The sequence below is a fragment of the Neofelis nebulosa genome, chromosome X (genome assembly GCF_028018385.1).
Source record: "Neofelis nebulosa isolate mNeoNeb1 chromosome X, mNeoNeb1.pri, whole genome shotgun sequence".
Classification (NCBI taxonomy): Eukaryota; Metazoa; Chordata; class Mammalia; order Carnivora; family Felidae; genus Neofelis; species Neofelis nebulosa.
Window position 1 is genome coordinate 36,041,035 of NC_080800.1, and position 13,417 is coordinate 36,054,451.

Below are 13,417 nucleotides of genomic sequence, written 5' to 3' on the forward strand. Positions count from 1 at the left end.
TGGATCCTCTGTCTCCCTCTCTCTCTGCCCCTCCCCGGTTCATGCTCTCTCCCAAAAATAAACATTAAAAAAAAAAAAAAAGAACACTTGGATAATAAATATTAAAGTAAAATATAACAGGTAGTACTTGGAGGGGAAAAGTCATGAAAGAAAGGAACTTTTTATATAGAAACTAGATTCCAAATTATAGCAAAATTATACTTCTTGAAGTTATCAAATTAATCATGGTCCAAAGAATGACTAATAGACTGTTAGTGTCCTGTGGCTGAACGAGTTACTGTATTAACTGCAACACCGTTATTAGTGGTATTTACATTCATTATCATGTATATTTTAGTTTCTGCTTGCAGTAGCTGAGGGTAAACTTTCAAACATTAAGGTTCAGCCCCTGTTACTAATAACTTGATATGTTCTGTTGAATTTTTCGCTTTCTTCCTAATTCTGAAAGTATTTCTGTACATTCCAAAACATCATTTCCACAAATGAAAAAAAGAAGGTGGCAAATCAGGACCAATTTCTTCTTTTGAGATCAAGCTAATACTAAACCAGACTATTATCCAAAATATCCCCGTGAAAATTAACTAGAGAGTTGGTAGTTCTCTGAAACTTGTATAAATTTATTACCAAAATTACTAAAATCACATTGAAAACACCTTAAAGTTAAGACCCAAACCACCTATCAGAAAAAAAAAAAAAAAAAAAATCACTATAGGCATCCAGTCCCTTTGATTGAACCTGGGTAACAAAAGAGGCAAAGGACATGGTTTGTCATGGAACCTAAGATTTGAATGCTAGTATTTTCAAAGCTTTAATAAAGTATATACCGATTCCAAGTCCCAAGCATATCAAAATTCATATCATGGGTTTACTCTTAAGCAGCAAAAGCAAATTCTGCTCACTGAATCCTATCTTTTGATTTGCACAAGGCATTCAGAGATGAGTTATAATCAGGAAAAAAAGTGTCCACTGAATGCATCATGTTTAAAAATACAATTAATGTCTTGAAACCACTTAAAAGGGAGGATACCTGAAAAGCTTACTCTACTTGTAAAATTTGAGACAATATTGTCCTGCAGATAAAAATACATTTCTTGTACATACATGTAGATTTCTACATGAAAGAAAGGACTCAGCTCCAAATAGGAAAGTGCTGACCCTTGATAAAGACATCGTAGATTGCCAAACTGACGTGATTCCCATTATAAGGAGAACTGAAAACTGAAGGATAAAGGTTAAAGGAAGGATAAAGTTCAGTCACCTGCTCCTGAATAGCACAGAGCTTGGCAAGAAGGAGGGGATAAAGGTAGAAATAAGACACAGAAGAAAGGCAAAGAAGGCCTCAGTTCTGACCAGAAGTGAATGGAGAATCAAGCAAAGTTGAGAACAGACATAACTGCAGTGAGATGTTTGAAACTAGAATTTGGTAGTTGATAGTTAATAGAAGCTCGAATCATCTTAAAGGGGAATTAGAACATCTAAAATTTACTGGAGGGTCAATATTACAGTGACCAGATAATTCAGTGTAGTATTATCATATAAAAAAACTTTCCCAAATAACATTTAAGTCACCAGAAGACCTTTGCTTCTGATTGCATTCTTTGAAGCTTAAAAAGGTTCCTGACTGGGAGAGAGCACAGTGCTCCAAAAGGAAACTCTGCTGAGATGTGTCAGCACCAGAAACTCCATGTGACCCTGGATGGGCACTGGATCTTGGATTCTTCAAAGTGGGGGGACTGTGCCAGGTTTCTTCCAAGCAAAACATTGTACCGTTTTGGTGACAATGAATTAAGTTGGGATTGTGTAGAATAACCCCAATTTTGGTGGGGAGGCAAGGGGGAGAGGTTAATAAGCAAGATAAAGAAATGTCACAGAAATTTCATGCAAGGGTAGGACATCCAAGTTCTGTGTTTCCTATTAAATGCTGTATGCAGAAGCATCCTGTAAGCTAAATTTGCCTAACAGAAAAAAGTTCCCGTATCTTTAATGGATGAGAATGACTGCAGTAATTTGGGATCCTTGATCAATATGAACTACTCACTGTCTCTTCTCAAAGACTGGTTCCTTCTTTTTTACCCAAATCCTACACTAAAAGACAACTAAGGTGCAAAATGTTCACCATGGGTCAAGTTAGGAATGTTTGAAGAAAATAAATTAACCTTGAAACAAAGAAGCGGATGTTTTTGGTAAAATTCCAGACATGTATCATTAGAAATTAACTACTGGCCCCACCAGGTGAAAGATGAAGGGAGGCCCTGAGAAGTCTATAGAGCTGATATACACACAAGTGAGTGTCACTGTTTTTTTTTTTTAAACCTAGTTTTATTAAATATTGCTGCTTTGGGATGTGTTTATAACAACTCCCAGAACATTTTCATGTAAGGATTCAAAGCGGGCATATTAAAATACAGCTTCAATATAAAGTTTATCACAGTTTTACAGTATTCAAAAAAGACAGACCTGCCTTAAAAAACAAACAAAAACCAAAAGAAGGACTATTACACCCAAAACATAAGAAAACAATTAAATAAACAAGTTTGGCATTTCCATAACTTTATAGTATAAAACAGAATATTAAATCTATTACTGGCAAGCGGACACTGATGTTTTACCTAGTTTGAAATGTGTCCCATTTAAACACACTATACAAGTTCACTATACAAAAGATTGATGGTCTTTTTGATCAAAGAAGTGCACCCTGAAAATTTTTGCCAGTTTAGAATATTTATCTCTAAAAGTCAAAAAAGTCCTTTTTCTTTTTAAACTGAAGGCTAAATTCAGATTTTTTTTTTTTTTTTTTTTTTTTTTTTTGCTGTTTTGTCTCATTTGTCAGCCTTCCTGGTTTAAAAACAATAGTGTCTATGGACGCCCACCAGGGGGCAGTGTAAGATTAGCCATTAAATCACGAACAGCTGCAAATATTGTGCATTCACCTGCAACAGAGAAAAATGGTCATTAGCTATTCGCAATACAGGAAAGATGATGTCAACACACCGGTGGGGGTAGGGATAATTAAATCTAAAAATCATATTAAATTAAATTTAATTTAAATTTAATCAAATTAAATTAAATCTAAAAATCTAAAATCAGAAAGAACTTTAAGGGTCAAAATAAAAGACTAAATTTTAACTGCACAGATTATAGGGGATTAAGCTTTTGTGTTAAGTATCAAATGATACTTGGTTAGGGTTTTGTTTTCCTCATGGGGAAATTCTGGGTAAGTCCCAGTTAGGTGTGAACGTAGTAAGATAGGCCTAGAGTTTCTCCATAGAAACACTGGAGCATTGGATAAGCCTTTAAAGTTGGGTTTCAAGGCTGCGGACAGCTTGTTTATGCATTTTGAAGCTAATGCAAAGATCTAGTTCATATTTGTGTATCAGCTACAACATCTACGATGTCCTTCTAATGTCGCTTCAAAGACCAGATAAAAATGTCTAACGATAGCACTGTCCAGTAGAACTTTCTGCACTAATGGAAGTATTCTAGATGTGCACTATGGCTAGTGTGACCGAGGAACTGAATTTTAAATTTTATTTCATTTTAATCAGCTTAAATTTAAAAAGCTACATGTGGCCAGTAGTGACAATTATATTGGACAGTGCAGTTCTGTGACATATATTGGATTTTTCTCAAAATTAACGAAAATGACAACTTCTGGAGTTCAACATTAAATTCAATGGAAAAAAAAGTGATTTTTCGTAAAAGCACTTCACTGGGAGGGGAGAAGTAATGGGTTCGGAGGGGGGGAGGGGCGCTGAAGTATGGCACACCAACAATCCAAAAACAAGACTTGCTTGCGGGTGGAGGGGAGGCTAATCATTCATCCTTTCGATTTCCCCTTTGCTGAAAGAAACCAAAGACCCTGCCTCTTACTTCTTGTGAACATGACATATATTTAGACATAATCAACTGAAACCAGCTGTAAATAATATAAACCAAAAGCTGGCTCCCTGTCCTGGAGCATGGCCTGGTGCTACAGTGGCTACAAGTGAGAGAACCAGGGACCCCAATTGAATAATGAATGGCCTTTTGGCCAAGGGTGGGATGTGCAGTGACCCTGTGCAAGTTACTGCACGCTTCTTTCCAACCGGTACAGAAAGAAAATGAAACCCAAAGTTTGCACCGTCTAAGGTAGAAATTAAAAAAAAGGAAAGAAAAAAAAAAAAAAAGAAAAAGAAAAACCCTCCCAAAACATCCCAACAATTTCTCAAATAAAAGGAAAAGTTATATCCTTCTTTTTCGTTTTTAAAAACACATTTTCATTATTGGTAGGTAGAAAAACTTGTTTGATCCCAATAGGATCAAAACATTCTTTCCTCTTAATTGTAAATTCCACAAGACATAATAATGATAATCATCTGCTGGTGAAGGAATGGCGTTATCATCAAAGTTCTACTGGATTGCTACTTTGAAAATTCTTTTAGCTTTAAACTTTGATTTTTAAGGACCTATTTTTAGCTGAAAGAAGAGATAAGTCAAAGGATGAAAGCAGAAAATTGTAAGAAGTGGAAGAAGTATTACAACAAAAGAAGCATACCCTTCTCTACTGCCCAGTTCATTCCTTATAAACTATGCTTGAGTGAAAACTTGCCGATGTTATACAATATGGAGAAATAAATGGCTACAAATAGAATTTCTCCCATGATTCCTGTCTCTAGTAAAATTTTGACACTGTGGTACCTAAAAATGTTTCAGAGAACAACTTTCCCTCATTTAAAAACATAAATCTGTTATCGTACTATTCTGAACAGAAAGCTACACAGGACCTCCTTAATATTAGATATAAGCAAATTTAAATGTAAATTTAATTTCCTGAAAATCAGAAACAAGGAAAATGGAAGAAACGTTCTCTTTGCTGAGCTTTTATGTGTTGTAACCAAAAATTTAGCACTGCCAGGAGGTGTGTGTTAAGTGTAGGCTACTATGGTATCGAAGGGACCTTGTTTATCTGCCAGAAACATTCAGGTTTCCTTGAAAATGTTGTTTGAGAGCTTCCTTGTGCACTTGGTGAAAAGGTTCACTTGCACCCACCTGACACTTATATAAGAAGCCCAAAAAGCAGTGATGCCATTTGTATCAGTTTTTATTCTTCACAAAACATTTAGAAGATACAGAACTTTGAATGATAATATTCTATTCATGATTGAACCATGAAGTATGAGAAACCGACATGCATTTCAACTGGTGATGTACAGAGTGGCAGGTTATCGATGGTAGTAGGGCAGGAATTCACGGCCATGAAAAGTCTATCATCCTAACCTAGGGCTCTGTGGCAATGTGTGCTATGAACACAAGCTTCTGGCATTAGCAGCTGGGTCAGTCCCGATAGTAAATCACTAACGAAAATGAAGTCCAGGCAGCAGAGACATGGACAAAAATGAAGAACCAGTGAGAAAGGAAGAAAGCGACAGGCAGACGTTAAGAGGGCCACAGCAATCAGCGCTCTAGTACTAGGATTGGGGGTGGGGTGGGGAAGGAGGTGGGGTGGGGGGAGGAGGAGGAGGAATCTCTCAAAAGAACTCTTATAACATATATGCAATACAATAGCATGTACCGGTCATGTACCTTGTCGCGGTGGGTTCATCTCTGCAAACCTCTTCAGAATGTTGCTGACCATCATGGGCGCAGCAACAGAAGAGTTCTGCTGTCTGGGAATGTCTGCCTGTTGGGTGGTGCCTGAGGCCATGTCATAAATGATTGGAACTATAATACTAACAGGCTCTTGGGGAGGGACCGATGTTTTCTGAGTTAGTTGAAGCTGAAGACACACAACACATACAAAGAGAATAAAAACGTAGTAAGAAAAAACATTTGCCTAAATTTATCAAGGGTACTATCATGCACTCTATCAGATTAAGTTACCTCAGGCAAAAGAAAATGAAGTAGGACAAGAAAAGTGACAACTGAGTATTATGCTTAAGATACAACGGTGCCACACAATTATCTGGTTCAGTAAATTTCTGTTCTTACTAAAGGAACCAGGATTACGTCAAGTCTAAACTGACAATTAAGGAATCTGAGCCTATGTTTGGCAGCAAAGGGTAATCCTGCAGTTATCCCGAAGTTGTTCTACTATCCTCGCACGGCTTTTGCCTCAGGGGCTCTGCGCGTGCGCGTACACACACACACACACACACACACACACACACACACACGCGCGCTGGACGGTACTTACAAAAAAAAGCATTTTGGATTTCAGCACCACAGCAGGCGTCCCGGGAGGCGCGATCGGTGGTGCACTGGGAGGAATGGTCAGGCAAAACTGAACGTTCCATTTTAGCTGTGTTGCCTGGTCAGGAAACTGTTTTGAAAAGAAATCATGATCAAGTCATATGAACATTTAAAATTATACTTTAGTACAGGAATCTGAAAGGTTAGCATTTTATCTTATACTCCATTATTAACAGGACATAAAGATGACAGCAGCCTGTATTATTTCAAAGAAAACGCATCCATAAAGTTACTAAATAAAAGTCAACTCCAGATTTCTGGGATGTGTTCCACTTTCCTTCCCTCCCACTCCATTAATTCCTGAGGCCTGTGGGTTCTGTTTCCTTGGTGGCTCTGACATCTGTTCCTGCCTCTCTATTTTCACTGATGCCACCCAACAAGTTCCAGGGTTCGTGACTTCTCCGGTAGCCCCTAATGGTCCCTTCTGGTGGCTGCCTCTCCCAGTTCCTCCTCCCACTACTGCCAGGCAAATGTCCTAGAGCACGGTTCTCATCAAGCTCACAAATGATCAGTGACACACAATGACACATGCTGTTCCCTTCCCCTCCCAGGACCGAGACCCGGCATTCAAGGCCCTTCTTAGCTGGTGCCAACCTAGACTTCCCAGTCTCATTTCCAACCCCTTTCCTAAAACAAACGAGTCAAACTGTCAAACTGTATTAATAATTTTAAATTGTATTCAGTGGTGTCTTTTTTAGCTACATGAATACTTATTCCTTTAAAAACACAAAAGGGCATCCTTTTTGATATAAATGTTTCCTATAGGCTATTGGAAAGAACAGAAGCAAATGTTGAGACTATTAGCAAAGGAACACTGCCATCCCAATATTAAATTTTTTTTTTTTTTCAACGTTTTTTATTTATTTTTGGGACAGAGAGAGACAGAGCATGAACGGGGGAGGGGCAGAGAGAGAGGGAGACACAGAATCGGAAACAGGCTCCAGGCTCCGAGCCATCAGCCCAGAGCCTGACGCGGGGCTCGAACTCACGGGCCGCGAGATCGTGACCTGGCTGAAGTCGGACGCTTAACCGACTGCGCCACCCAGGCGCCCCTGCCATCCCAATATTAACAGTAAAACACCAACTGGAAAAAGGAGTGAGGTATTTGGAATTAACCAAAGCAATACTAGAAACATCTGAATGACAGTGTTGTAAGCTTGGAAAAATATAATCAGCTGCCATCTGAATTTCATCTATATGATACACTTTCACAGGAGAGAAGTGGAATTAGTCTCCCCAGAGAAGACAGGTTTTTTTTTGTGTGTGTGTTTGTTTTTTGTTTTTTGTTTTTTTAAAATAAATGATATTAGGGCAATTGGGGGCATCAGAAAAAGCTAGATTCACACCTCACATTTGACGGTAAGATTTATTTTATTAAAAAGTTTTTTTAATGTTTATTTATTTTTGAGAGAGAGAGAGAGAGAGAGACACACAGAGACAAAGACAGAGAGTGAGTGGGGAATGGGCAGAGAGAGAGGAAGACACAGAATTTGAAGCAGGCTCCAGGCTCTGAGCTGTCAGCACAGAGCCCGACACAGGGCTCAAACCCATGAACTGTGAGATCATGACCTGAGCCAAAGTCGGATGCTTAACTGACTGAGTCACCCAGGTGCCCCAACACTAAGATATATTTTAAATGGAACAAAAATTTAAATAAGTAATTAAAAAAATGAATCTATAACAGTATTAAAAGAAATATTAAAAGAAGCCACGGGAGCACCATCTCAGTATCCAAGAGCAGGAAGAGTGTATTAAATACATTTGCTTTAAATTTTTTTTTATATCTTTTTATTTATTTTTGAGAGTGAGAGAGACAGAGCGTGAGGAGGGGAGAGGCAGAGAGAGAGGAGGACAGAATCCGAAGCAGGCTCCAGGCTCTGAGCTGTCAGCACAGAGCCCGATGCGGGGCTTGAACGCACAAACTGCGAGATCATGACCTGAGCCGAAGTCGGACGGTTAACCGACTGAGCCACCCAGGCACCCTTAAATATATTTGCTTTAAAAATTTTTTTGTGTGATGTTTATTTATTTTTTGAGAGCGAGAGAGAGAGCATGAGCAGGGAAGGGACACAGAGAGAGGGAGACACAGAATCCGAGGCAGGCTCCAAGGCTCTGAGCTGTCAGCCCAGAGCCTGACGCGGGGCTCAAACTCAAAAGCCATGAAATCATGACTTGAGAGCTGAAGTCGGACACTTAACCGACTGAGCCACCCAGGCGCCCCAAATGTATTTGCTTTTATAAGAGGTACAACTCGGGTTGCCTGTGCGGAGGGAGACTGGATGGCTGGACAGGGAGAGATGGGAAATTTTCCACTGTATCATCTTGATCTAAATTCAAAAGATACAGGAAGATTGTATTACTTACTCAAAGATAAAATACAATTCAAGTTAAAAATTAAGAAGAGTTTAAGAGAAAAGCAGAGTACATAAAAAGGGGAAAACCAATAAACATTGCTCCCACTAACTCCAACCCCTTCAGACAGATCTTGCTATGCATAAAAGTGTGTATTTCTCTGTAACTTACCAGCTCTAGCTTCATAATATGCACACAGTCCCTGAGGATGTGTGTAGGAGCTCCTAACAGCTTGGTGAAGGCTATTAAAGTATTGGCTTTAAATGGCGGTCCTGCAACCTACAGGGATAAAGAAAGCAGGTTACTCTGCATTCTACGTCAACTCTTCTCTTTTGTTGATTATACAGGCAGACCTTAGAGATGGGAGTTCAGTTCCAGACTGCAATAAAGCAAGTATCGCAATGAAGCGAGTCGAACGAATCTTCTGGTTTCCCAGACCATATAAAAGTTATGTTTATACCATAGTGTAAGTGTGCAATGGTATTATGTCTAAACAGGGTACATATCTTAATTAAAAAATACTTTACTGCTAAAACATGCTAAGCATCGTCTGAACTTGCAATGAGTCATAATCACTGATCACCATAACAAAAATGAAGAAGTCTGAAATATTGCGAGAATTACCAAAATGTGACAAAGAGACTTGAAGTGACCAAATGCTGTTGGGAAAATGGCCCCAACAGACTTGCTCAGTGCAGGGTTGCCACACATCTTCAATTTGTAAAAAATATACTATCTACGGAACGCAATGAGGTAAAGTGCAATAAAACGAGGTATGCCTGTATTAAAATTACGCGTTAATAAACACATACTCTTGTTTCAAAGAATTTCTCTAAAACTTGAAGTTCATCAGGTTTCCACTGTCCTGCATTTTCAGGTGTCACTTTTAGCTGAAGTGTTTGGTTGGTTTTGGGACTAAGGGCTACTCTGCATTTCAGCGCATCAGTTTTAAACATGATCACTCCAGGTTCGTTGGAGTTTATCAGCTGCAGCTGCAAAACATGAAGGGTGCATCAAGTGAACATGTGAGACAGCATGTAAGACAAGAGAAAATGAAAATGCTGCTGAGAAAACGGTTTCAAAGGGAAAACAGCTAAGTTGATACCTGTTCCCAAACAAAAATATCTAGGCAGTGAGCACCACCAGCTGCTAACATCCTCAAGAAGAAACTGTACATGATGTGTCCTTGATGGAAGAACAGAACACAACCTATGGAATAGTTTTGTAAAATAACAACAAACTTGAGCCTGAACTCAGTAGTTAGATCTGTGGATGGACCAATATTATAGAAATATGAGGGTCGAAAGAACATGTTAAATAATTCCAAAGGGATGCAATGTTAGATCTGGACTGGGACCTTACACTGGCCCAGGGGTTGGCAATTTTTTCTGTGAAGTAATGGAGAATAATTATCTTGGGCTGTATGGTCTCCGTTGCAACCACTCAATGATGCTATTATAGCTGAATTTACAGACAGTATGTAAACTAATGGGTGTGACTGTGTTCCGGTACAACTTTTATTTACAAAAACAGGTGGTGGATAGGACTTGGCCCCTGGGCCAGTAGTTTATTGACCTCTGCTCTAGCTTAATATATTGATTATGCAGATGAGCAAAATGAAGTTCAAAGAGCTGAAAGCTTACACGGCTCATAAGTGGCAGAGGTAGGGTAGATTACAGATCTCATAATAATCATTTTTTAAAATACTAATTTATTCAACTTACGTTAAAACCTCGATTTTTCAAAACATCTGAATATAAAGGTTGCAAATTACCTTGGTGCCATCCATGGAGTAGATATTTTAAACATTCACCATTCTACTTCATTAAAACATATATACATCAACAGTTACCAGTAACTAAAATGTACTGAAAAACACTAAGACATTATGCTAAGGGCTTTCTATGAAATACCTCAAATTTCCCCAATTGTTATGAGGTAGGTAAATACCACTATCTACTCTTATCAAAAAGGGGAAGAGATCTGCCTTAGCTTGTACTAGCACGTGGCATGGCCTGTGTACAAACCCAAGTGGCCGGGCTCCAGAACCGGTGCCATCAACCCTGAACTATCTCATAAGGGTTATCACCACAGGACAGAAGTTTTTTCTATAAAAATTTTACCTCAATTCAATCGCCCATGTACTGAAGAAGTTTTCCACCTTGTGATCATAAATAATTTTATTTCAGTGGAGAAGCCAATTCCAGAGGGCAAATAGTCACTTGTACGCTAGTCTCTCCAGAGCCAGATCTTGGATACATTTGTCCTATGACATTGTAGGGACCCTGTGGGACCTATCTCCAGATCCATGTTAGCCACAGCAGAACAAACGTAAAATGCAGGAATATGTTAATGTAAGAATGGAAAATAAAATAGTGGAGTGCATTTTTAACACCAGAGCAGGGTGAAAAACATAGTTCTAAACGAGCTAGTTAAAGGAGGTGAAGCAGTATCAATTTCATTCAGATCCTGTTCTGTGGGGCAGCTTAGCACCCGCCTTCGACAATCACCCCTTTTGAGCTCACTAGGTACCCGTACCGTTTCTTGTTGAATAATTCTTTGAAGGTGTCGTCTCATGATGACGGATCCAAGGAATCTCTCAAGCGGAGAACAAAGGTAACTACCTGCCAGGCCAGGCACAAGGCCTGGTGTTGGAGAGGGCAGCAGTAAAATGTTCAAGGCACTGTGAGTGAGGATGGTAGGTATGGAGGCTGCCCAGGAGCGCTGAGGTAGTTTACGAGGTGGAGGCATGTTTGTTGGCAAAGTCTGGGAACCTGGGGGAAGGAAAACACGTCATTTCATTTACAAATCACACTGTCTCGTTCTGTTTCGCTTTTATTATAAACCTTTGATATTCTAAAGCAACCCATACTGTTCATTACTCCTTGTGCTATAACAATCATATTAGCTTCCTGTTAGCAAAATGGTCAGACTTACTCTCCCCATAGCTAGGTCCATTGCAAAGTGGCTTTGTAGCAAGTCTTTCAAGGGATGGAGTCTACTTTACCTGGAATCTGGGCTGGCCTTGTGACTTGCTCACTTACAGAATGTGGTAGAAGGGACACGGTGCCAGCAGCAAACCTAGGGTTCCACTCACATTTCTGAAACCCTGTCCACCCATCAGGTCAACGAGCCTGTGTTCGAGTATGAGACCACATGGAACAGAGGAAGCTACACCAACTGGGACCATTTTAAGCCAGTCAGGCCCCAGCCAACCCAGGAGCTGAGCACAGACGCGTGAGTGAGCAGAACAGAGTCTGGAAAACTTGCCCCAAATCACCAAGCTACACAATGGTGAGCTAATACAAGATTGTTTTAAGTCATGAAGTGTTACGTGGCAAAGCTAACTAACGTACGTGTACAATTTTTCTCTTCTGTGTTAACTTGCATAACCTTATCAGTCAACTTTAGGTGTCTTTTAAGGTCTAGTAGCTAAGTTAGTAACAGAACAAAGGGGGTCAACCTCACAAGATTTCTGGAGGAGACATTTCTTTCTTACGTTTTGCTTAACTTTGCAAACTGACTACTGTTAACCAATTTACTAAGTGGATAAAAGTTTAAGTTATTAAGTATCCCCATTTAACAAGTAGGTCATGGCTTTCAAATGTGAGGATGGAAAAAAATAGGTCATTTGGAGGTTAGACTAAAAATGAACACAAAAATGGTGATGACACTCACTTGTTCCAGCTCGAGGGGAATGAGAAGCATCTGGAACCGGAGAATGTAGTGATGGGTTGGCTGGTGACATTCCAGGCATGCGCGTTGCTGGTGAGGGGCCGGACACTTGAGGAGACCCTGGCCAGTTCCCGGCTCGTCCACTTGGTGACACCATAGTGTATGGAGAACTAGGGTCCAGGGTTCCTGTAAACAAGTAAACAGATGGTTTTCAAAACCTGTATTTTAATAACTGAAAAGTACTTGACAGCACTGAAACACTCGACACTTTACAAGGTGACTGCTTTATTTTTTCTTTTGCTATTTCACTGAAGAATGATGCTTCTTAACATGATACAAAATTAGAAAAATACAGACCGAGGCAGGATAAAATTTACCTTCACCCAAGCTTCAACATGGACATTGTGTAACAACCTACTATTTTCAAAGCCTATTTGCAAACATGTTTGAAGATGTTGAGCAAAAAAATCTCAAAGCTCATTTAAGGGCAGAAATCTACTTTTCAAGTAACACTGACAAATTACATTTTCATTCTACTCAAGGCTGAGGACAGGAAAATTTTGTTTTATTCGGTAAAGGCTACACTGAGAGATGAACCAAGAATCAAGTTTTGAAAGCAGCAACTTCCTGAACAATTTGATATTTAAATTTCATCCTGCAGATACCGTTAACATATTATATATACACCCCTCCGTAACCAAACGACAAACTGAGAAAACACTTTTACCATGTATCAGAGGAGAGTAGATGGTCCCAACTTCAAGTCTTATAAATAGTTCAGAAAAAAACACAAGAATATATAGGCAGGGCATAAAATGAGAAACACCAAAGATCCGTGGGGGGCAGGGGGAAGGTTCAATTTCATTAATAATCCAAGAAACTTTCACCTATCAAAATGACTTAGATTTTTGAAAATCATTAATACCCTGTGTTGGCAACGATGCAGGAAAATAGATACTCTTGTTTGATGCTACAGGAAATTGACACAGCCTTTCAGGTGAGCAATTTGCAGTATGCTTCAAAAGCTTTAGAATTTCTCAAACCCTTTGAAACAGCAATTCCACTTCTAGTAACTAACCTAAGGAAATAATTAGGTGAGCAGAGATGATACCATTTTTAGTTGTTAAAAAAAAAAAAAAAAAAAAGGGAAACATTCTAAACA

The 13,417-nt window shown here is 39.2% G+C and overlaps 1 protein-coding gene and 1 long non-coding RNA gene across 3 annotated transcripts in view; one reads left to right on the forward strand and one right to left on the reverse strand.

Annotated features, from left to right (window-relative positions):
• LOC131503068 (uncharacterized) overlaps positions 1 to 13,417 on the forward strand; it is a 58,378-nt gene that overhangs the window by 3,129 nt on the left and 41,832 nt on the right. The window contains exon 2 of the long non-coding RNA XR_009257297.1: positions 11,705 to 11,874. This is a non-coding gene — a long non-coding RNA (uncharacterized LOC131503068). The remainder of the gene's footprint in view (positions 1 to 11,704; positions 11,875 to 13,417) is intronic.
• Positions 2,300 to 13,417, reverse strand: part of MED14 (mediator complex subunit 14) — a 66,493-nt gene continuing 55,375 nt past the window's right edge. For both annotated transcript variants that reach the window (XM_058714412.1, XM_058714411.1), the window contains 7 exons: positions 12,259 to 12,441; positions 11,119 to 11,354; positions 9,393 to 9,572; positions 8,752 to 8,859; positions 6,173 to 6,298; positions 5,563 to 5,755; positions 2,300 to 2,930 (listed from right to left, as the gene is read on the reverse strand). In XM_058714412.1, the coding sequence (XP_058570395.1) occupies positions 2,857 to 2,930; positions 5,563 to 5,755; positions 6,173 to 6,298; positions 8,752 to 8,859; positions 9,393 to 9,572; positions 11,119 to 11,354; positions 12,259 to 12,441 (1,100 nt within the window). In that variant the 3' untranslated portion in view covers positions 2,300 to 2,856. The remainder of the gene's footprint in view (positions 2,931 to 5,562; positions 5,756 to 6,172; positions 6,299 to 8,751; positions 8,860 to 9,392; positions 9,573 to 11,118; positions 11,355 to 12,258; positions 12,442 to 13,417) is intronic.